Source organism: Amyelois transitella, chromosome 24 (genome assembly GCF_032362555.1).
Source record: "Amyelois transitella isolate CPQ chromosome 24, ilAmyTran1.1, whole genome shotgun sequence".
NCBI classification, from domain to species: Eukaryota; Metazoa; Arthropoda; class Insecta; order Lepidoptera; family Pyralidae; genus Amyelois; species Amyelois transitella.
Window position 1 is genome coordinate 4,331,388 of NC_083527.1, and position 24,485 is coordinate 4,355,872.

The 24,485-nt window shown below is 38.5% G+C and overlaps 2 protein-coding genes across 3 annotated transcripts in view; one reads left to right on the forward strand and one right to left on the reverse strand.

Annotated features, from left to right (window-relative positions):
- The first annotated feature begins 276 nt into the window (after positions 1–276).
- On the forward strand, positions 277–6,956 carry LOC106135804 (uncharacterized). Its single transcript, XM_060951282.1, has 3 exons — positions 277–462; positions 4,603–4,753; positions 5,608–6,956. The coding sequence occupies exons 1-3, from the start codon at positions 340–342 to the stop codon at positions 5,676–5,678; spliced, it is 345 nt and encodes a 114-aa protein (XP_060807265.1). The 5' UTR covers positions 277–339; the 3' UTR covers positions 5,679–6,956.
- Positions 6,957–8,285: 1,329 nt separating this feature from the next.
- The window catches only part of LOC106135941 (anillin), a 53,163-nt gene continuing 36,963 nt past the window's right edge, over positions 8,286–24,485 (reverse strand). For both annotated transcript variants that reach the window (XM_060951131.1, XM_060951132.1), the window contains 11 exons: positions 19,108–19,180; positions 18,508–18,657; positions 16,097–16,237; positions 15,337–15,495; positions 14,548–14,638; positions 13,873–14,019; positions 13,036–13,181; positions 12,615–12,695; positions 11,678–11,839; positions 11,194–11,394; positions 8,286–10,051 (listed from right to left, as the gene is read on the reverse strand). In XM_060951131.1, the coding sequence (XP_060807114.1) occupies positions 9,764–10,051; positions 11,194–11,394; positions 11,678–11,839; positions 12,615–12,695; positions 13,036–13,181; positions 13,873–14,019; positions 14,548–14,638; positions 15,337–15,495; positions 16,097–16,237; positions 18,508–18,657; positions 19,108–19,180 (1,639 nt within the window). In that variant the 3' untranslated portion in view covers positions 8,286–9,763. The remainder of the gene's footprint in view (positions 10,052–11,193; positions 11,395–11,677; positions 11,840–12,614; positions 12,696–13,035; positions 13,182–13,872; positions 14,020–14,547; positions 14,639–15,336; positions 15,496–16,096; positions 16,238–18,507; positions 18,658–19,107; positions 19,181–24,485) is intronic.

Here is a 24,485-nt window from a genome sequence, read left to right on the forward strand (position 1 = left end):
AGTATACCTACCTATGTTACACGCTCTCACGTCTACCCCACAAGGGATATAGACGTGACCATATGTATGTAGGTACGTAGGCATGTAAACCATGATCTGACTGATGGAAAGAAAAATGTCAAAGCGTTGTGCTGATTGGCCAATAGACGGCCGTGATGGAAATATGTGGCGTTTGTGCAAACTTTATGGCTGTTATACCTATAATTTTGAATATTATTATTGTCAACAAAATATATAAAAGTATTGCAATGCCTACGCGCCCTTTAACCCTTCAAACATTAAAATGACAATACTTTCATGAGATTACTGATGGACCGATAAATATATATATCGAAATAGATGACCAAAGGTTCCTTTTGTCCGTTTGTCCATAAAGATCCATTGAAATACAACATATTCATAAATAACGCTATTCTAAGATCACACAGGCGCCACCTGGCGGCTCCCACGAGTTCTACAAAGGTGGGTGAAGTATCAAAGAATTTTAATCTTCTTACAAGATGGATAGTTGGAGGCAAATCCAGTTGTTTGCGCTTTTCAGGTGTCCCCGATCAGAAATACTTGATCAAAAGGTTCTTACCATTGTATTGTATCCAACACATTTTCATACTTATATATACAGCATGTTACAAAGAGAGTTGGTGGAAGGTACCTAAGGCCCGAGGTTCGAATCCCAATTTGATGGTAAAATTTCCAATATTACATAAAAACAATACGTCTTTATTTCGTTCGAGGTAGACAGTGCGAATAGTCACAGGATTAAGGCCATGGTTAACAAGGTGGCTTGATGATGAGTGAAAATTAAAACAGCTAGTCTACGACCACAGCAAGAATACCATTGTATATGCCTGTCCCTTGATTGACTTTACTGTGAAATATTTGAAACTAACATCTAGAATTTTTAGTGTATAATACACTATGACCTGTCGTAAAACAAATAAAAGCATTTCGCTCATAATAAGTCTTTTAAAGGATATAACCCGCGACATAACAATAAAGAAACCATTTTATAAATGTGACCAAAAAGCTTTAAAAGACTATACGCCTTGACTTCCAATCTAGCACAAGTACTGGATTAGTCAAAATTTAAATCATACCGAGGCAACGTACGACTTATCTTTTTCTATCTTATGTAAATTAGTTTAATTACAAACCGATGCTTTATCGGCGCGGAAAAATATCGTGATGAAACTTACACATTCCAGTGACTGGATACATGACTTTTTCCACGGTGAGAATAGAGTAAGTGTTACTTACAAGAGAATATTTTATTTCCTCAAGGAGGTGAGGATGTGGAAGCAGCACGTATATACCTCGCTTCTTTGAATGTTGTAGAAAGTGGTAAGAGAAATAAAGTATTCACAAAGCACTTGTAGGTATTTAAATGTATATTCCCGATCATTCCACTATACTTCCCACAAGGCTAAATACAAGGTAGTAAACAGTACGCCAAAACTTTTTGATAACTTTAAGTTTAATTGCAACATTGTCATTAGCGGATCCCTAGACAAGAAAAATTTGAAATTATGAGTAGGAATTTGAAACAATACTGTCCAGCACCCTCCTCCAATTGAGGTCAGTGAGGTGAGTGTCAACTTAATTTTAGATTATCTCCTGAAAACAAGGATTTGTGGTATAAAAAATTGTATTTTCGTAATGCAAAATATATATAAAAAGCAATTGCTATGAGTATTTTTTATGATACAAAAATTGCATGCCTGAAGGTGGAAACTGTCGTTATTTTAAAATGTATTTCCATCCACATGCCTACACAGTAAAAAGTGTTGTTTTTATCATTTGAAGTATCACATGGATACATCTGTCCACCAGCTTATTTGTTAATTGTCAAAAAAGCTGAATGAGGTATCTCGTGACCGGAGAGCTGGAGATTATCTGGCTAAGAGAATAATGTTGCCAGCATTCTGGGCACGCTCCCGAAGGATGATACTATGCATGGACTTAACAATTACAATTTATAATTATTTTTTTTATTAATATTTGTTTATTTTCAGGAATAGAAATAATTATTGTACCTATATCTGTACAATTTTAATTTACGTTTTTCATTTAAATTAGTACATTAAACTATCACCAAGCTTTTGTTGCAATTCACACTCAATTTCCTTTAGTGTTTGCGAAAAAAGTCGTGCACCCAGGAATCCCAACTAAAATTACAAGAAATTCTTCGTATCTGAAGAAGTATTTACATGGTATATTTTCATTTGCACATTTCATCCCGGTGACAACTTTAGTGCCCGTAGGATTGGCGAAAAACCTGTATTCTATTGTAAAAGTGGCTGTAAATTCGAACGGGCGAAGCTGCAGGTAAAAACTAGTGCACCATGAGAGACAGAGTTGTAAATATTCACCTGTTTTGCTCATAGCTGACAATTTGCCCCTTTAAGGTGCGCAGGACGCCTCTGTAACAGTATAAAAGGTTGAAAGGTCCGCGTTTTCAAACACTTTGAGGGCAAAATTGTAGCCGTTTGTGTCAGCCGTTCGTAAAGTTTGTGATATGAAAACAGTGCATTGCAGGTAAGGTTTCTTGTAAATAAATATTAATATTGAGTACTTTTAGTAGCAAATTTCGATAGTTTAATGTAATTTTGATTAACACTTTGAATTGAATTTTATTAAATTGATTAATTATTGTTAAGCACCAATTTATGTAGGATACAGTTAAAGCAATAACTATGCCAAGTTATAATGCAAAAACTTAAACCAAATTTAATTAAGTAGGTATATTAGATATTTAGAAATAGGGTCTTGTGCTGTGGTTACCTAGGGTTCACTACGCCAAATCTTGTTACACTTTAACTATACGTACTTTACGATCGACCACTTGTTTGAGCGAGTCTTAATTTTTTTTGCAACAATGGTTGTCACAAAGAAATTATATTCAAGAATTATTTTGCTAAAAACTATATTTGGTGGTTTTGGCTTAGATAGAAGATATGTGCGGCAACTTAGTTAGTTCTACTACATAGGTACATACAATCACATACATCTCTTGCGGGGTAGACAGAGCCAACAGTCTTGGAGACTAAAAGGTCACGTTTAGCCGTGTGGATAACACACTGATGGAATCGATATTTTAAGAAATCGTTCTACTTATTTGAATGATTTATTGTATAAATAAATGTTTTATACTTTTCTTTTCTTGTTTTATTTTATTTGTACCAACAATATAAATAATTAAATTGGAATCATGAGATTTATCCTTATTGCTTTAACCCTGATATCAGCTAGGGATCTAATAAAAGGTACATTTTTGTGGATTTAACCCGAATTATTTGTGCATGGACAAAATCCTATCCAGCCTTTACGTCAATTTACATTATCGAAAGTATATTCGTGGATTTGTTTTATGAATGTTTAGGTTTTCAGTATTTTCTAGAGTGTTGGCTCTGGCAACTCCGTAAGGCAGAGAGACGTGATAAAATGTTTGTTAACATTTTTCTCAAGCGTTATAAGTATACTCTAGAAAACAAATGAACCGGTAAAAAGCGTAGACTTATTACTATTATACGAGTACCATACTCATCTTTTTTATCTTAGAAATGCTACATTACAAAATAAAATTTTATTCTGAAAACCTCTGTTAGTGCAATTAAAAATTCCCCTAGGATCGAAAACAGACAAATCTGTCGATTCAATTCCACGAGACTATTGTTTTATTTATGTTATTGCTCCAAAAAGCATGGTTAAAAATAGGTAGGAAGAAAGTTATTTGAAATCTTAGCTAAGTACTAGGTACTTAAAATTGTTTGGATAAACTTGAGTTCTTTGTGTTAAACCTTTTGCAACGCTCCGGGGATCGTGAACAATTTGTTTTATTTTGGTGGAATATAATTTCATTTACTCAAAGGTTATTACGTTTTAGTAAAAGTTTACTAAAATCTACAAATCAAAATGGGCTTAAAATACTTAAATAAAACGATAACTTTCGAATGTAGACTACATATCTATAGAATTTTCAAGTTCGTGGTGGCATCAAAATCGGTAAAGGCGTTTTAGAGTTATTAACAATTTTGTAAAAATTAAAAGTGTTCTTGAGTTCTAAGTTCGCGGCAAACAACAAGTTCACTCGAATAACTCTTCGAAAAAATATTTCATCAGAAACCATTTAAAATATTTTAATTTTAATGAATTCTCTTGTCCACATTTCTATTCTATTTCTAAGTTTGGATAACTGTGAAGATGACGTTATTGAAGAAAATGCTGCAGCTGTTTGTGATGTACCGCTTCTTCTGCACTGCTTAGTACTACCGCTTCTACTGCAGAAAAGTACTTAGTGGCATACTAAAAAGTTTTAAGATGTAATAGGGTCCCTATTACATCCTTAAAACTTTTTCCCGTGTAGATTTTAAACATCAGTCAAAGGAAAGACTAATAAACGCGGGATTCTTCTTTTAGGCGATAGGCTGGCAACCTACCACTATTTGTCGAATCTCAATTCCATCATTATAGCTGAACGTGGCCTTTCAATCTTATCGAGCCCGCTGTAACTACTTTGTAAGGGATAAAAAGACTTAGTTATATATATATATATATATAATGGATGGTCTTCCTGAAAACGAATAAATCCTCGACTTTCCCCAGGGGAGTGCCAGTGGTGGCGGTGTGGCTGCTGGCGGGGGCACTGGTCTCCGCGCAGATTACCTTCAGCCGCGACTGGACGGGGGGCAAGCGGGCCGCCCCCCAGTTGGCTTTGGACTGCGCCCAGTTTCCACGATTGTGTCGGCATTTTGTTGTAAGTTATCTTTATTCACCTCTCTCATACACTGATATAATCAAGAGGAGACGGGTATTCTTCACTAGTATCGTTGTCCTGCTTGCGTTTAATTAGGTTACATCCTCACTATCTAGGAGATCAAAGTCTTCCTGTGAGCACAATCGGAAAGAATTTCCGATTTTACGGAAGTACTCCTTTTTCAACATCGTGAGCGACAGGAACACCTTGCCCAGCTAAGAACATGGTATCTAATGCAATAACCAGGCACCACCATCAACTTTAACATGATGTCTATTCGTATTTACATGATATCTATAGCCATTCCCAACAGTTGTCGGTCTCCAAAAAAGAGAGCGCAGGTATGAGTTTAAGTAAATAAATAATAAATAAATAAATTACACAGATTAAGTTAGCCTCGAAGTAAGTTCGAGACTTGTGTTACGAGATACTAACTCAACGGTACTATATTTTATAATAAATACTTAGATAGATAAACATCCAAGACCCAGAGCAATCAGAGAAAGTTCGTTTCTCATCATGCCCTGACCGGGATTTGAGTCCTCCGGTGTCACAGACAAGCGTATGACCGCTGCGCCACAGAGGTCGTCGATAAGTCACCAATACTTTAAGTTTTGAAAAGTGAAGATATAGGTAGCAAAATTTTTAATGTCATCACCCTGTCCGAGCCTTATTAATTAGTCTTTTGGTGCACAATTTTTTAAGTCGCCTCTTAAGACATCCAAACGATCTTTTCGTTTCGGAAAACATTGCCCAATGGATCATGGAAGGCTGTGACTTCTTCCATGGTCTTCCAAATAAAAACTGAATATAACCTTGTTTCCAGCATGATCTCAAACAGGCCATGTCCTCAGATACGACGAGCAAGCACCGGCGAGAAGAAACCGAAAACAAGGTCCCTCCCATTTACGACGATGACAAATAGTTCACACCGTCCACTGTCCGCCCGCCATTATTAAAATGACATGTTCTTATTTTAAACATTATTTATTTGATTGCGATCTTTTTAAGATATGTATGTGGCCAGTGATATATAAATTTGTCTTTTTTCAATGTTGCCAACACAACTTATAATTATGTACCAACATAACGACTTTGGTACTTAATACTTAAGCACATAACCCAATGTATTGAAAATGTTATCAATATTTATATTATATCTACTAAAATTATTAGTAAACTAATAATGTTTGCTTTTGGTTTTTGTGTTTAGTTATCCATTAGGGATTTTCTGATTAGCGAGTATATGGTTGTGCTATGTTTGTATCATCATATCATGTAAGTAATAGATATCCATAATAAAGTAGTGATTAGTAAGTATTAACGTACTAGGCTGGCTAGTCCATTAAGGCTGGGAAAAATGGCTTAAGCTCTTCTAGTCATTGTTAAGCTATATTTAAGATCATTTAATTACTTCATTTACATATTTTTATTGATGATATTTAATTTTAATGTGTTAACATTACGTGTAAAAGAAAATTACATATTTATTTTTTTGTAAATAGCTTTTACCGCTGCAGCTTCACCTGTGTGAATTAAGCGCGCGCCAATTTAACACCACCGACAAAAGAATACAGGTTTTTTGCAAATCCCCAGCGGTACTATAGTTTTTACCTGGATGAAAAGTACCACCTAAAATCTACCAATGACTATTTTCGAAGTTCTGTATATTAGTTTGAATACTGACCGATGCGAACGGTGAGGGAAAACATCTGAATAAACCTGCACATTCAGGTAACTGGAGTGTAACCATGTTCGATCCAATACGGGTTGGGTTCCCCTACACAGGTCACGATGGACAGATGGAAGTCGCTAGGTGTAAAAACCTGACTCGCCCAATCCAGAATCAATGGTCAAAGGCAGCCAAGGATCCTCTCCAGAGTGGTGAGGATGCAACTGAAATTAAAGCCAGGAGGAAGAGATTTAACTTTCTTTCAGAAATGTACTGACTGAAAAATTTTATTGTATATTATAATTATTATAAATAATTTTATAATTTTCGTTAACTTACGATTTTATTTATTGGGTAAAACTTGTTAATACCTTCGGCTGCTTCTACTCTTAAAATATTCGTAATGATTAACCATAGAATGTAATTTTATATTATACGAATGTACATGAATGAAATGCGCGACCTTATGACAGAAATGTAAGCCCCAAATTGTATAGTAGTAATAAGCGTTAAATAAAGATAATAAAGCAAGTCAAAACCCATTAGTGACCTCATTTATATACCACTAGCTATTACCCGCAGGTTCGCGCGCGTGAATTTAGCGCCACCTACAAAAGGACACAGGTTTTTTGCAAATCCCACGGGAAATTGTCGCCCGAGTGTTTTAAGCGCCATCGACAAAAAGCAACGAATTTAAGTATTTTACAAATGTTTTGGTTTAGCTGAATTTTTTTTCTTCTGTAAGTGGTAGGGAAAAGGATTCGTTAACACAATAAAAAAAACTTGTGAACTTACAATAAATTTATTGTCATAAATTGATTTTATGTACATATTATCATGTTAAAGAATAAGTAAATCATATATACTGCACACGTAAAACCAATCAATATTATACATACATACATACATATGATCACGTCTATATCCCCTGCGGGGTAGACAGAGCCAACAGTCTTGAAAAGACTGAATGGCCACGTTCAGCTATTTGGCTTAATGATAGAACCGAGATTCAAATAGTGACAGGTTGCTAGCCCATCGCCTAAAAGAGGAATCCTAAGTTTATAAGCCTATCCCTTAGTCGCCTTTTACGACATCCATGGGAAAGAGATGGAGTGGTCCTATTCTTTTTGTAATAGTGCCGGGAACCACACGGCACTATTACAAAAAGAATCAATATAATATTTACTTCAATATTAATTTAAATAATACTATATCAGAATTGCATAACGAAAAATATATAGCCATGACTAAAATATATTTTTTTTTATGATAATGATAAGTCATATGTGGTATTGCCATATAATTCGGAATATCATAAAGCTATAGAAGTGGCAAGTAATGAAGAATGTGACGTTGCAACTGATGGTTGTGAAATCTTAATGTTTTTGTACTATGTTTCAAGAGAGAGATTTTTGAAATATATTAAAACGGCTGAAAATCACTTCATGTATAAGACGCCGCTCCTGAATCGTGGTTTTAAGCGAACCCCGGCCTAGTATGCGATGTTAATTTAAATCCAATAAAGAGAAAAGATTTGAATTTTTGTATGTTTGTAACGAAAAAATTCAAAAATGACTAAACCTTGATGAAATTTTGGTACACAGATAGAATAGAATTTCCCAAGGCAGCGAATCCTCGCGCGAAAGCATTATTTTGGTTTCATATGTTAGAAATATATTATGGCCATGACTATTTCGACTTAATCAATAGTAAAATATAAAATAAACGACATAATAAGTACCTACTAAAATCTAGTTATAATCTTTCGAGTTACCAATCTATGTATTCCACATCGTACCACACTCAGCTCAGCTTTATATCTACCTACACGATACGGTTTACATTTCAACGTCTTAACTATCGTCCAAAGCATCAACCATATGTTTTATTTAAAACTTCTTACCAAATATTTCTAAACAAATAATCGTTCGAACATTGTCCGAAAAATTCATCAAAATGATTGTTTTTTAAATTAAACTTAAAAATAAATGTGATATAATATAGCAACTACAGTATTACCACTTTTAAAAATTAAACTGACACAGCTGCGCTGAAGTCTTTTTATGGCGCGAAAATCTTGCGCGTGAATTTGAACGGTTGAGCCTATCAGAGCGCGCTATTTGAACCCGCCAACCGAACTTCCCGCTATTGTACTACTACTTCTTTGAGCGAGACAACAGGAGACATTGTTTTTAGATTTTAAGTTTAATGTACTTGTAATAAGGTCGTAATTTCATTGAGTTTCGATGCGGTTTGATTCGGCGGTAGGTTGCGCTATTCTGTGCCGAATAATGCCGACTTAGAAACGTGGTAGTACTAAAGAAGTTTTAATCGATACAGGGAATCTATCCTATGTTAGTATCAGTACAATATTACAGCTAAAATTTTAAAGCACAATTTGTGCCCTGTCAATTCTAATGTGTCAATTACATACTAATGATATAATGAAAACCAAACTGCGGTTTTCAAGTTGAATTCAGACATGCATAGACGGATCTTTGACGTCACAGGCGAATGGATATATAACGATATGAAGGCGCGTATTACACATGACTAAATTCAGACTATGATTCAGTAATCAGACGAGTGATGAAACATGACTTTTCTGAATTAGTTTCCGAATCATTAAGGATGACTGAATTAGATCAAGTGAAAGACGATTTATTTATAACTATTAGATTAAATATAAGTTGAACATACGTTAAAATGAAGGGAAATATTGCGTGTGTAATGTAATACCCACAAGTCATTTAAATTTTTGGCGCTGCCATTTGAATCAAATACATAAATATAAGTAAGAAAAGATAAACAAATACACATAAATATAAGTATTTTACATAATTTTTGTAAGCAATGTCAAAATACGGATATTTTTTTAAGTCTTCAAAATACACTACTATATGCTTTGTCAGTTGAAATGATTCAACTGTTTAAGGTATGTCCATTGACAGACAACGTACAGCCGAAACTACAAAGAGTGGGAAGTTGAAATTTATAGTTTATATTTTCCTTTGCGAGTGTAGTGATACGCTAAGAGACCATTTTACCAATTTCCAATAAGAACACAAAATTCTCATTTTAATGCTAATGAAGTTGCAAGAAAAAGTTAAACAACAAAATTAACCACCGACCGACACAATAAGACAAATATAAGTTACCTTCAATTTAAGTCTTCTTTTTTAAAACATCATTTTGCCTCAATGTCAAGTAACTTAAAAATGAAACCACAATTCAAGTTAAAAACAAATGCGTACATTTTAAGATCTCCAAACGACCATTACCAACATCCAAAATCAACTGTCGCTTGGACATCTAAAGGCAACATCGCACTGTCAAAATCATTTCTCATCATCCGTCGTGGAACACCTAACAAACTCCAATGCTCTGTTCAAACAATCCAACCACACATCCCTATCCTTAGGCGTGTCGGCCGCCAACAGATGCCTCCTGATCACGGAGCCGTCTTCCCTTCTGAAGTAGACCAACGACCCGGAGTCCGGGACTATGAGCCCGGCGGGCACGGAAGTTTCCAGAAGGATCGTGTTCGGCCGGGCGCAGAGGTCGCGCGGGGCGCGCACGGCCTTCTCTGACGTCACCGTTGTTAGGTCTATGTCGCCGATCGGTAGCTGTAAATAAATAAATAATATATAAAATATTCTTTATTGCAGTAATCTTGGTTACAATAATTATGCAAGGTCTTCCCAGGACCAAAACATTTATTATAACAACAATGGAAACAAAACATTTATTATAACATATCTATAAGTACTAATATTATAAAGCTGAAGAGTTTGTTTGTTTGTTTGAACGCGCTAATCTCAAGAACTTACTGATTCGAATTGAAAAATTGTTTTTGCGTTGATTTTTTTATTTATTTATTTATTTGTATTTTGTACAGTGTAGTTTAAATAAACAACTAAATTCATTTACCAGAAAAATTAAGTTGATATGCTTTGCTATGAAAAAGCTTTTACGCGCGAAAAACTATCGTTGTCCCGTTTTACGTCGTAATAAAAAGCGAAACAGCGCTTTCCACGCGTCAAAAACGGAGCCGCGTATGTCATGGCTATGGCTGGTCTTATTATTTATGTTGTTTAGCTCTCAGTTTGAACAGCTAGGTAGAACTCACGTGACACTAGATTATTACAGCCAGTGTAACAAGACCCTTCGTCTAATACAATTTACTCGTGTTCATAACTCACCTTCATTTATGTATTTATTTATTGATTTTATTAAAGAAACCAACAGCGTATACATTAAATATTAATACAGTATTAAACTTATGCTATTATAAGGCCAATGACAGGTTTCTCTTACTATTACTGTAATAAAGTCAATAGTTACTGATGAATAAAGTACTTATCGCTTAATCAAGACGCAAGTATGTTTTAAGTCTCTAATTTTAGGTGTGAATAAAAAAGTTTAATTTAACCGAATTAGAATGGCAATGGCAATCTGTGGAATGAGTGGTTTGAAGTGCTTAGATTAACAATTACTCATAAAAATTTAATGGAGTGGAATCGAGTAAATAATCTATATATACTAATATTATAAAGAGATATTAAAAAATAAAAAAAATAAAAATACAGGTATACATATGTATATGTATGCCACTGGACATTACAAGGGATCCTTACAGTAGGCGATTTTCTATTTCGAACAGCTACACGCATACTACACAAAATACCTTGGGATCACTACAAAACTCTCGCTAATCAATGTAATAAGACCCTACGTTCAATACAAATTACTTATGCTCATAGCTCACCTTACGCTGGACGTCTTCCGGATACTTCCAATATGCCAATTGGGGTGCTTGAAGTTTGAACCAGCGTCGATGCCAAGCTCCCAGACCTGATACATCGTCGAAGGCCGTGAGGAAAGCCGCGTGCGGCTCCGGGGGGGAGACGAGCAGACGAGCCCGCATTGATATTTGAACTGATCCTTCTAGGGGACTGCCACAGGGCACCTAAAGATAAAATAAATATTTTACATGCTGTATGCATCATTACGTGGGGTAGACAGAGTCAAAAAAGTCTTGAAAATACTGATAGGCCGTGTTAATGATAGAATTGAGATTCAAATAGTGACAGCTTGCTATCCCAAGTTCATAAGCCTATCCCTAAGTCGCATTTACGACATCCATGCGACCGAGACGGAACAGTCCTTTTTTTAACAGTGCCGAGAACCACGCGGCTCCAAAAACTGAGAAAAACTTCCGAGTTCAAAAATGAATAAAGAACAACGGTTACCTTGCTCAAAGTGAATGATTTGCGCGAGGAATGCTGCAACGCGAAGATGCAGTAGCCGTGCAGCGAGAAGTGCGGCGAGCGCACGGCGCGCGGCCCGCCCGGGGACTCCGCGCGCGGCGCCTTCAGCGGCGCCGCCCGGCGCGGCGTCAGCAGCTTGCTGGACTGCGACACGATGTTACAAACATGTTAATAATATCAATAATAAGGCAAAATGTGGCGACATCTCTACGCCACTCGTCACAACATCCAATCAAACAACGACTGTCAATCATCGCGAAGAAATATTGCGCTCAACCAATAGCAGCGAAGAAACTAAATCGCGATTTCAAAGATTTCACGGATTGGAGCTATATATACAACCTCCGACACAACATCGTCGGAGCCGTGGTTCCCCAGGCATCACACCTAGCCTGGCGGAAGATCTTCCCTTTGGTGGCGAGCCGAATCATCGCTCCCGCTACACAAAAGTTTGGCAGCTGTGGAGGGCTGTCCGTTGGCGTATCCCAATGGTTCATCAAGAGACAGATCTCCACAGCTGCAGCCATCTCACTTTAGAACAAAAGATACCAAAGGGCCTCTTCATGTTGGCTTCGGCCCCATGAACACCTCCCAAATAACCGGTTCCCTAGTATGCTTAATGAGGCAAAAGATGTTATCGGTTATAAAACTAAAGATGTAGGACTTTCTTTTTCTAAAACATTTTAAGTTTTTTTTTTCTTTTAATGAACAATAAAGCATTTACTTACTTAGTATCGCAAGAAATGTTGTACTATGGTTTCCACGCCTTCAATAGTACTACATGAAGAATGAACACGTTTGTTCAAAACGTGATGAACAGTTTTTAATTCAAAGCTAACAACTTAAAATGTACTTGGAACGCCATGATTAAACTTATTAATTTGATATATTTATCTTCTACATGGTATATGCACCTTACCTTTTTATTCGTGATGTGGTACTTGACTTCATGCGGGAGAATTTCTTTTGACGCTTGCAACAAATAAACTTCAACAGTGACCTGAAATGAAACAAAATATGGTTTGAAAATTCTTAACCTTCTAAACGGGAGAGGGTTATGTAGTTTGTTACATAATGGTGGAGGACGGTTAAAATTGATTTTACGTTTATCGTATTAATAGGTGGCAGCGGTGGGATCACAAGCAAATAAACCAATAGAATAAATAAGTGGGATTCTCGGTACGATTAATTCTGAAATTAGATCCTTCCGTTACGGCCTATAACAAAGATTTTTATTACGCTCACTACTGTCACTTAAGTAGGGCGCAGTAGTGGGATCACCATTAAAAACAGTATATCACCAGATGAAGAAATGGCGATTTTATGTACTAAATATTCACCTTGAAGTCGCTAGTGAGTCCGTCCATTTGTATCTCATCTGGGAAGTGAAGCAGCGCTGACGATGGCTGAGTGAGTTGCATGCTGCTCGCCAAAACGCGGTCGCGACATTTTAAAAGACAAACTGCGTGGTGTCCTACGGCGCCATCTGAAATTAAATTACTTGTTTTATTATATGATCACGCTTACAAATCTTGCGAGATAGATTCAACAGTCTTGAAACGACTTTTAAAGTCCACGTTTAGCTGTATGGCTTAATGATAGAATTGAGATTCAAATAATGACAGGTTGCTGGCCCATCGCCTAAAAGAAGAATCCCAAGTTAATTAGCCCTTCCCTTCCCATGATACGGAAAAGGAAGCAGCTATATTAATACTGTTGTTACAATCATGCTAAGTTAGAGTTAGGTTAGTTACAGAAATGTTATGTACATTAATATAATACTCAGAGGCGTAACATATTTGTTGGACCCGTGTTAATAAAAAAAATAGAATCTTAAGTGGCGGCCAAAATTATGACATCTCACTCGAACACTATAGCCGCATAAAATTTTTGTTTAGCATGGTGATTACTTACTCACGAAAGAGTTTTTTCACGCTTTTTTTCTTACCCTACGATCCGACACGATTACTTAACGCCAGTACATTCGGATATAGTAACGCATTGCGATTGGCTGACAACAAATTTAAACGAAGAACTGGAATGGATGGAACATTTTCATTCGTTTATTTCAAACCATAAAATGGTAGATATACTGGCCTTTGCAAATATAGACTGGCCACAATCAACACCAAGACAAAAAAAAACAAATCAATTTAAACATAGAACGTGATGTCGACCTGCGTTGAGCTGCCTCACGTAGTCCCTCCTCAGCGGCACGGAGACGCTGTTGATGTGCAGCGAGGCCATGCCCTGCGTGGCGGCGGGGCCGGCGCCTTCCACCTGCAGCCTCTGTACTTCTTGCACGCACGCTTGCCGGCGATGAGCTGTGGGATATTGAAGATGTTACTAATATTTTCACGTTTTCATAAACTTTTTCTGCCGTGTGGTTCCCGGCACCATGGATGTCGTAAAATGCGACTAAGGGATAAGCTTACAAACTTGGGATTCTTTTTAAGGCGATGGGCTAGCAACCTGTCACTATTTGAATCTCAATTCTATCATTAAGCCAAATAGCTGAACGTGGCCATTCAGTCTTTTCGACTGTTGGCTCTGTCTACCCCGCAAGGGATATAGACGTGACCATATGTATGTATGTATGTATGTTTCATAAACTTCAGTTTTGAAGCAATATTGCTAAGGATACGACTGAGAATAAATACATCATGATTAAAATTGGAGGTTATTCATCAATCTCTTAGAGACTCTCAATAATTTTTTGTCAAGTGGAAGTAAAGTATATGTATGTAATAATGAATATTTTCATAGTTTTAAAGCGTAAAGATATTTTACATAGGAATTTAATACAAAAAATTCGAATGATTAAAGAAAATGCTAGTAAATTATATACGAACTGGCTAACAGAAGCAGCCTTTCTCCCTCCGCTTGTTCCGTGGAGCCGCTGAACTCTATCGTAGCGGCGCATAAGTTCAGAGCTTGGCTGGCCTGAAAATATATAAAAATAATAAGGAAGACGTGCTTTCGAAACAATGGTGAATGGCGATTTTAATATTAGCGCACTAAATAATTTCTTTCATATATGGTAATTTTCGATGTACCGGGGAACTCAACCTTACCTACTATTTGATTGTGGTCAATAGGCAACCCAGGGAGCAAGTAACCGGGTTTAAAAGATGATGTTAATATAAAATACTAAGATTAGAGAAACTTATTTGGGTTTGAGCCATTGAGGCTTAAATCCAAATAAGCTTCATTATCTTAAAGTTGTTTGCAAATAAAATATATCAGTCACCGTGGGGTAGACAGAGCCAACAGTCTGGAAAAGACTGATAGGCCACGCTCAGCTGTTTGGCTTAATGATAGAATTGAGGTTCAAATAGTGACAGGTGCTAGCCCATTGCCTAAAAAAAGAATCTCAAGTTTATAAGCCTATCCCTCAGTCGCCTTTAACGACATCCATGGGAAAGAGATGGAGTGGTCCTATTCTTTTTTTAATTGGTGCCAGGAACCACACGGCACTTAACTAAAACTTTTTATTATGACGTGAAATGGGTCTGCGATGACGTGAACGGCGTCGGGCGTGGACACGCCGTTGGACACATATTTTCTTCTTTGAGATATATACATATATAAAGGTAAAATAACACACAAAGTCAGGTATTTAATCAAAATGATAATATTACCTGTGATATGATGGTCTGTTGTTTAGTAATCTCCGCTTGTAGTTCCTTGATTCTCTGTCGTACTGTTGTGACCTGGGCCGCTGGTTCCGGGGTGGGCGGGATCTCGCGTTCTGGAGAATGGTGGCGCACTACACGCATCGGGGTGGTGGGCGTCGATGACTGGAAGAAGAATAAGAAAATTAAATCTCATTAAGTTAGCATTGTGGGAATAAGAAATATGCCGTGTGGTTCCCGGCACCAATACAAAAAAGAATAGGACCACTCCATTTCTTTCCCATTCAGTCTTTTCGGGACTATTGGCTCTGTCTACCCCGTAAGGAATATAGACGTGACTTTATGTATGTATGAATATGGCAAAAGGAAACATTGTGGGATTACAAGTTCGAGTAACTGGATGTGTAACCAAAATTTTAAGCTTATTAGGGTTCTCCTTTAGGGTCGCGGAGGTCACACGGTCCATTCTAGGACCGTGGTTATAGGTGAACCCCGGGCTGACCGAAGAAACGGGACTGAAGCCAAGTAAATCGTAATGATATAGAAAGAACCATAAACAGATAGACTCATGAACTTGCCATACAGCTGAACGTGACCTTTGAGTTTTTTCAGGACTGTTGGGCTCTATCTACCCCCCAAAGAATATATGCACGTTTGTATTGGCTGACGGCGTGTGATCGCGATATCAAATTTATGACGGATATTAAATCAGCGAACACATGTTTCTTGTTGATGTTTTAGTGTATTTTTTGTCTCCCTTCCTCACCGCCTGCATCCTCCGGTAGAAGCTGACGCTGTGCACTAGTTCCGCGCCGCGGTCCCGCGCGGGCGTCGCCGGCTGCGTCTTCAGCGGAGATTTGAACTGCGACTTTTGGTACACGAAGCTTGTCGATGATAGGCTTCCGTTCTGTAAGACAGTTAATTTTAATTATTAATAAACGTTGTGTCTTACTAAACTTGCATGAAAGCAGTTCATGAATGTGTCATCCTGCATAAAAAAAGTACTTTGTAAAGTTTGGGCGGCGTGGGGCCCTCGCTATCGTTGAGAGCCTCGTCCAGCATGTCGTCCAGCTCACTGTCCCTCACCTTGTTCAGTTTGGGCGGCGTGGGGCCCTCGCTATCGTTGAGAGCCTCGTCCAGCATGTCGTCCAGCTCACTGTCCCTCACCTTGTTCAGTTTGGGCGGCGTGGGGCCCTCGCTGTCGTTGAGAGCCTCGTCCAGCATGTCGTCCAGCTCACTGTCCCTCACCTTGTTCAGTTTGGGCGGCGTGGGGCCCTCGCTGTCGTTGAGAGCCTCGTCCAGCATGTCGTCCAGCTCACTGTCCCTCACCTTGTTCAGTTTGGGCGGCGTGGGGCCCTCGCTGTCGTTGAGAGCCTCGTCCAGCTCACTGTCCCTCACCTTGTTCAGTTTGGGCGGCGTGGGGCCCTCGCTGTCGTTGAGAGCCTCGTCCAGCATGTCGTCCAGGTCACTGTCCCTCACCTTGTTCAGTTTGGGCGGCGTGGGGCCCTCGCTGTCGTTGAGAGCCTCGTCCAGCATGTCGTCCAGCTCACTGTCCCTCACCTTGTTCAGTTTGGGCGGCGTGGGGCCCTCGCTGTCGTTGAGAGCCTCGTCCAGCTCACTGTCCCTCACCTTGTTCAGTTTGGGCGGCGTGGGGCCCTCGCTGTCATTGAGAGCCTCGTCCAGCATGTCGTCCAGCTCACTGTCCCTCACCTTGTTCAGTTTGGGCGGCGTGGGGCCCTCGCTGTCGTTGAGAGCCTCGTCCAGCATGTCGTCCAGCTCACTGTCCCTCACCTTGTTCAGTTTGGGCGGCGTGGGGCCCTCGCTGTCGTTGAGAGCCTCGTCCAGCATGTCGTCCAGCTCACTGTCCATCACCTTGTTCAGTTTGGGCGGCGTGGGGCCCTCGCTGTCGTTGAGAGCCTCGTCCAGCATGTCGTCCAGCTCGCTGTCCCTCACCTTGTTCAGTTTGGGCGGCGTGGGGCCCTCGCTGTCGTTGAGAGCCTCGTCCAGCTCACTGTCCCTCACCTTGTTCAGTTTGGGCGGCGTGGGGCCCTCGCTGTCGTTGAGAGCCTCGTCCAGCTCACTGTCCCTCACCTTGTTCAGTTTGGGCGGCGTGGGGCCCTCGCTGTCGTTGAGAGCCTCGTCCAGCTCACTGTCCCTCACCTTGTTCAGTTTGGGCGGCGTGGGGCCCTCGCTGTCGTTGAGAGCCTCGTCCAGCTCACTGTCCCTCACCTTGTTCAGTTTGGGCGGCGTGGGGCCCTCGCTGTCGTTGAGAGCCTCGTCCAGCTCACTGTCCCTCACCTTGTTCAGTTTGGGCGGCGTGGGGCCCTCGCTGTCGTTGAGAGCCTCGTCCAGCATGTCGTCCAGCTCGCTGTCCCTCACCTTGTTCAGTTTGGGCGGCGTGGGGCCCTCGCTGTCGTTGAGAGCCTCGTCCAGCATGTCGTCTAGCTCACTGTCCCTCACCTTGTTCAGTTTGGGCGGCGTGGGGCCCTCGCTGTCGTTGAGAGCCTCGTCCAGCATGTCGTCTAGCTCACTGTCCCTCACCTTGTTCAGTTTGGGCGGCGTGGGGCACTCGCTGTCGTTGAGAGCCTCGTCCAGCATGTCGTCCAGCTCACTGTCCCTCACCTTGTTCAGTTTGGGCGGCGTGGGGCCCTCGCTGTCGTTGAGAGCCTCGTCCAGCATGTCGTCCAGCTCACTGTCCCTCATCTTGTTCAGTTTGGGCGGCGTGGGGCCCTCGCTGTCGTTGAGAGCCTCGTCCAGCTCACTGTCCCTCACCTTGTTCAGTTTGGGCGGCGTGGGGCACTCGCTGTCGTTGAGAGCCTCGTCCAGCATGTCGTCCAGCTCACTGTCCCTCACCTTGTTCAGTTTGGGCGGCGTGGGGCCCTCGCTGTCGTTGAGAGCCTCGTCCAGCATGTCGTCTAGCTCACTGTCCCTCACCTTGTTCAGTTTGGGCGGCGTGGGGCACTCGCTGTCGTTGAGAGCCTCGTCCAGCATGTCGTCCAGCTCACTGTCCCTCACCTTGTTCAGTTTGGGCGGCGTGGGGCCCTCGCTGTCGTTGAGAGCCTCGTCCAGCATGTCGTCCAGCTCACTGTCCCTCACCTTGTTCAGTTTGGGCGGCGTGAGGCCCTCGCTGTCGTCGAGAGACTCGTCCAGCATGTCGTTCAGCTCACTGTCCCTCACCTTGTTCAGTTTGGGCGGCGTGGGGCCCTCGCTGTCGTTGAGAGCCTCGTCCAGCATGTCGTCCAGCTCGCTGTCGCAAGCACTCGCCGAGCTGTCGCTGTCGCACTCTCTGACAGCTTTCTTGTAGCTCGTGTTGTTCTTCTTTACCACCTGCGTACAAAGGTATTTTGTTACAATCTCGAGTCATTTTTATATAAGGAAGCGTGTATGCATACAGCGCTTAGAACGATATATCATAAGGGCAAACCGATTTTGAGAAATCAAGGACATCCAAGTAACTGCGAGTGTGCAACCGTGATCCAATATGGATTAAGTTCCATTGCAAAGGTTATGGAGTCAGACGAGAGTTGCTTCTTGCCATAACTCAAGTTACACAATCCAGGACTATGGTCATAAGCGCACCTCGGGATTCTCTCCATAAAGGTGGGAAGGTTTGAAAAACTGCACCCAGGAGTGGGAGGAGAAATGTTTCACGCGACCACAGGACTCTGCTGGCATTTCGCAGTATGAAACACACTTTCATGCTGCCTTAAGCTTACTCCGTCTTTAAGCCATAAACTGAGAATCGGCTATAAAAAGAGAGTGAACAGAAATACTTACGTTCATGACTTCTCGTCCAAACGAAGTTTCGGCCCAGTTGTCAGATTTATTTAGATTGTCCTTCAGGTTCTCACTGAAATATAAACAAAAATATGAAAATTTGTAAACTAGATATTGTTTTTTAACAAGGAATCTAAAGCATTTTTGCACATACCAGTGATTTATTGAATAATTAAAGTGATTTATTAAACAATTTGACAAGATGAGTGAGAGGGTCAATTTGAGTGAGGGAGAAAACAATAAGTAGATGTTGCTTGTAGTGTGTCTTAGCTGTGATCGCTTTCATTCTCAATGCTTTGCTGTCCATTTTCAATTTATTATTTAAAAAAATATCATCAATTTAATTTAGTAATACTTAACAGGCGCCATAAATCAGATTACGCATGTTTGAACAGGTGAACGTGATCTTTACATTTTTTATTAAAACTGTTGTTTTAAGGCTCTATCTACCTCGCAAGGGGTGTTTGGCTACAGTCAGTCTAGGAAAAGGCTCGGTATTTTTTTTAATTTTGGCTTTAACGTAGCCTTCGAGTTTCTTGCGTCTTTCTGCTCTGTCTACCCCGTAAGAGATAAAGACGTGATATGAGTATGCGCAGTGGCTTTCGTATTTCACAAGCTTGATCTCTCTGGTGGCAGTCTCGCTGTTCTGGCGAGGATATAGAGGATCAGAGATTCACTCTTGACCACAATAAGAGATTGACTTGGCTACGTAATGAAGCGGAACGCCTGCCATCAAACCTTCGTGACTCTGCCAAGGGGGACTAGCGCATGTGGTAAGGGTGATTCCAGAGTATGGAGCATTATTTATGTTTCCCTCATCGGTAAGCATTCAAACGTAGCGTAATGTCAGTCATTGCATGGCCACAGTGGGTTTCGAACCCGGGTATCTCTCTTCTATACATGCGCTTTGGAAGTAGTGGTTATAATTAGATTTAAGTAATGTGACGTCAATAAGTGATACCTTCTATCCAATTTTGAAAATAAATCTATTCTACTCTATTTTATAAATTGGGATATTTAACTACTTCTTGCCTGTCATTAACTACGTAACACCACCAGGTAAAGTAGTTCATTTCCAGCCGAATTCAATGCCAGGACCTCCGGTTTATTTTGACCACAGCAATCTTTACCATAGTATCCAAACAAATATTATAAAAAGATTTGTTTTGTATTTTGTTTGTAACGAATAAACTAAAAAACTACTGGACCGATTTTGATGAAATTTAGCACGGAAAGGAAAGACCTTTAAGAGTAACAGGCTAACGTGGGATAGGTCGATCTTTCTGGAATTTCCCATGAAAGCGAAACCCGGAGCAAATGTAAGTATAAATATAAAACTATGTTTATTACTCCATTCATAGGTTACTAAGGATTTTTTAGACTATGAGAACATATTTTGAAAAATACAGAAGGGTATTCACTATTACAGCGGGACATTTTTAGGCGAGGGCTTGACGCTCCTTTCCACAGCCTTTTCGGAAAAAAGCGCGCAAGGGGCTCCTAGGCAGGACGAACCCCGAGCCTTTGCCTGTTAGCAATACAGTCTCTGGACTATTACGCGTTGCGGGGAGGAATCAAAAACAAGTAAAAGAGTGGCAGAGAGAGAGATAAAGATTGCTTCATATTGGTTTACCCCTTTGGTTAAATTAAGACCTGTTTTGAATATAATTTGGAGTTAGATTGTCACTGTGCAGAGCCCAGTTAAAGTTTCTAAGAAAAACACCGGGGCAACTTGTCATTATATATATATATATATATATATACTAATAATACCTACTAATAAACTACCAACTAATGATCACATTAATATGAAGTTCTTTGTGAGTGAAATGTAAAGTTCTTTCATCATCATTCATTTAATGTAATTGTAAACTTGTCAATTTGGGGATTTTATCTATTTTCGTACACTTAGAATATTGCTGTGCTACATCGGAGTTCAAAGCGGTCTACGTTATATCGGTGATAAAAAAATTTGTCATCATGTATTTCCGATGTAATTTTCAGCTTTTGACTGCCAAACTATTTAAATTGTGTGACATATAATGATTTAGCCGTCAAGGACCTTGTTTGCCTTTGGATTAATTTATTTTAGTCTATTTATATAAATATAAAAAATAGGATAAAATATTGATTTTACGTGAGACGCCTTATAACGTAAAAACGGAAGTTTCCGAAAAATGGACAGCAAAGCATGGAGAATGAAAAGTCTCAAATGTTTTTGTAAATTTTTATTCTTACAAATCTTTAAAAAGTTTCTAATTATCACAGACAACAAAACTTAACTATAACTTAAATCAATTATCTGAAAAAAAATAAGATTAGTTACAATACATAAATATTACGGAAATGGAACGCGGACATGCCATTGAATGATTCTTTTGTAGGCAATAAATGTATTGAAACATTAGAAGGTTTAAATGAATCCTAAAGTAGGTATATAATAAAAGGTTCCTTAAAATTATTAAAATAAATTATGTTAACACAACAATAATTGTACTGAACATGTTTGCAAATTGTAAACATTACGGGATTTTTTTTGTTTCGTAAATATTATGGCGTCGGCTAATTTTAAATAATATTAACTAGAAAAACGGGTGAGAACTTCTGTCTCCTGACTAATCTATCTATTGATACTGTTAGCAATCAAGGAAACAATATATTATATCGAATTTGCCAAAAAAAAGTCAAAACGCAAGTTGACACATCAAAAACCTTAATAAAAGAAATATTCTCACTAAGACAAATAGCCACATGAGAATTGAAACAGAGTGTTAATAATATTAAAAAGTCAATTGACGAATATTTAACTACTTTTTTTTTTACGACAATATCAGTTTTGTCTGTATAAATTGGATGAGGATGCATTTTGTATAATAGTAGCAAAACTGGTAGACTATATTTTACTTTTAAAGTGAAGGGCACTAGCGCCACTTTTAATTTTAAGCTTGGAATGATAAATTGATAATCGAGCCAAGAAGATAAAAACCTATTTCTGAATTTTTCAATTGAGTCTAAGAGTATAGAGATTATACAAAAGATTTTTTACTTTAATATTGACATTGTATAGTCTTAAGTAGGAAATATTTTTGTTATCTTAGTTACAACCTACACGAACGCATAGAAGTATAGTATTATTAACTTGATAAATCCTTATAACTAACTAGTAGGCAACATGCAGTCTTGCGTAATGATAAACTGGGTTATTTAAGTATATCTCAAAAACATAGAAATAATTCTACATCTGTGCTCAATATGTATTTACAGAACAATTATATTTTTTGTGGCATTTACAGATTTAGTACGCACATTAAGTAGTATTCTTTGTTCTACATAGATAACCAAAACTATGCAAATCGTCTAAAGCAATAAAAAAAAATTACTTGCCCTGAAAAGTGCGGTAAAAATATATTGCGATGTAAATACCACAATGATACTACCTCAACTAGGTTGCAAAGCAAAATCGCACGCTCAAATTACTCTACGCAGTTAGCTCAATGTGTTTTAAACAGTGTGCAAATGTACAGTTGAACACAAATAGATATACAACTTTAACATCTAAAATTGTTGTACTTACATAGTTGTGGGACTGGGGACTAACAAATTATGGACTTAATATTTTTTTATATGTAAACTGTCTGAAATAAAACAAGACATAACACTTCGAATTACAACTTGGTATCATTTGTTGAATTCTTGGACCATTATAAATGGTCTTCACTAGTTGATTTAACATTGTTTATCATATGAACAGAATAAAGGTATATTTGACTGCAAAAATGTTTAAATTAGGCCTAGATTAGGTTGTAAATGACCAACCTCCTTTGTGTAAAAAAAAAGGTTTTGTAAGTAATTATTAAATGCATAATTACTTGAAAAACCAATGTTATTGTATTACATATTTTTTTAATTACTGCTATTGGCAATTACCACGCATTTACGAAACTATTATAATAAGTTATTTTTAGCGTCAGTATCTAAGTGATACAATGTTGAGAAATAGTTTAAAATTTAACATTATTTTTTGTAACATGCATTTTTCCTCTATTGAGTATACCAGAAGACAACTTTATCACATGGAGTGGAACTGACTTTCGTTACTGACACGGGCTAATGTTACTATTAGTTGTGAAATCTCCACAACACTTTGCATACCGATTGCGGTGAACTAAACTACCTCTCAGTTTGAAGTGTTTGACTTCTTGGCTATTTTCTTAAATAAATAAATATAAACATGTATACGGGGCAATTTACACAGATTGAGTTAGCCACGAAGTAAGTTCGAGACTTGTGTTGCGAGATATTAATTTAACAATACAATATTTCATACTAAATACTTAGGTATATAGATAAACATCCAAGACCCAGGCCAATCAGAAAAAGTTCTTTTCTCATCATGCCCTGGCCGGGATTCGAACTCGGGACTTCAGGTGACCTTTTGTAAACTATCTACGCAAAATGATTGTGCTAAAAATTATTTATTTTTATGTCGTAAACAGGATGATAGTTATTATGATAGAAACGTGGTGTACAGTCAAAAGCATATTTAACTACTCAAATTCACTGCACATTCGCCTCTATTACAGCTTAAGAGATATTACAGCTCTATTACAGCTTCCATGCAGGGTAACTTGATATGCTGTTGAATGTACCTACTGGGCAATACAATATTACATTTTAATAGTGCTTCTTAGACATGTGACGACCGATTTGGAACTGCATGTAACAAGCAACCCGCCCCGACTTCGCACGCCTAGCATTTATACATATAAACCTATCTCTTGAATCACTATGTATGTAAAAAACTGCATCAAAATCAGTCGTGTAGTTTTAAAGATCTAATCATACATACATTCAGAGGGACAGAAGGTGGAGGTGATTTTGCTTTATACAATGTTTCATTTCTTTATAATATGTAGCTATAGATGGACTTTTTATAACCCAAATCCGAATACTCAAAAGCGTTTAAACTAATAAAAAATGTCCTACTTAGGTGAGAGTCCACGACTTTTTATAGAGAGATAAATTTTTAAGTATTCGGCCGTATATGTACATAAGGTTTAATAGAAAACTGTCAGTTGTATGTATGTATGGTAGTTATGAGAATAATTTATTAAGTAATGTTTGCACATTTACTCATTATTTTACGGTGCGTGATTCCGAATAGAATTTGTTAGTTTATTACGTACATATGTAAATGCTTTAAACCGGTTGAGAATGATATAGTAAATGCATAGAAGTACGACCAAAGAGGTTTTGATGCATATGTTTATTTTATTTTTATATTTTTTAATCATTTCTTTTATCGTATATGTAAGTGGCTAACACTAAAATCAAACTATTACATATTATACTATTAGAAGATGTCTAATAAATTATTT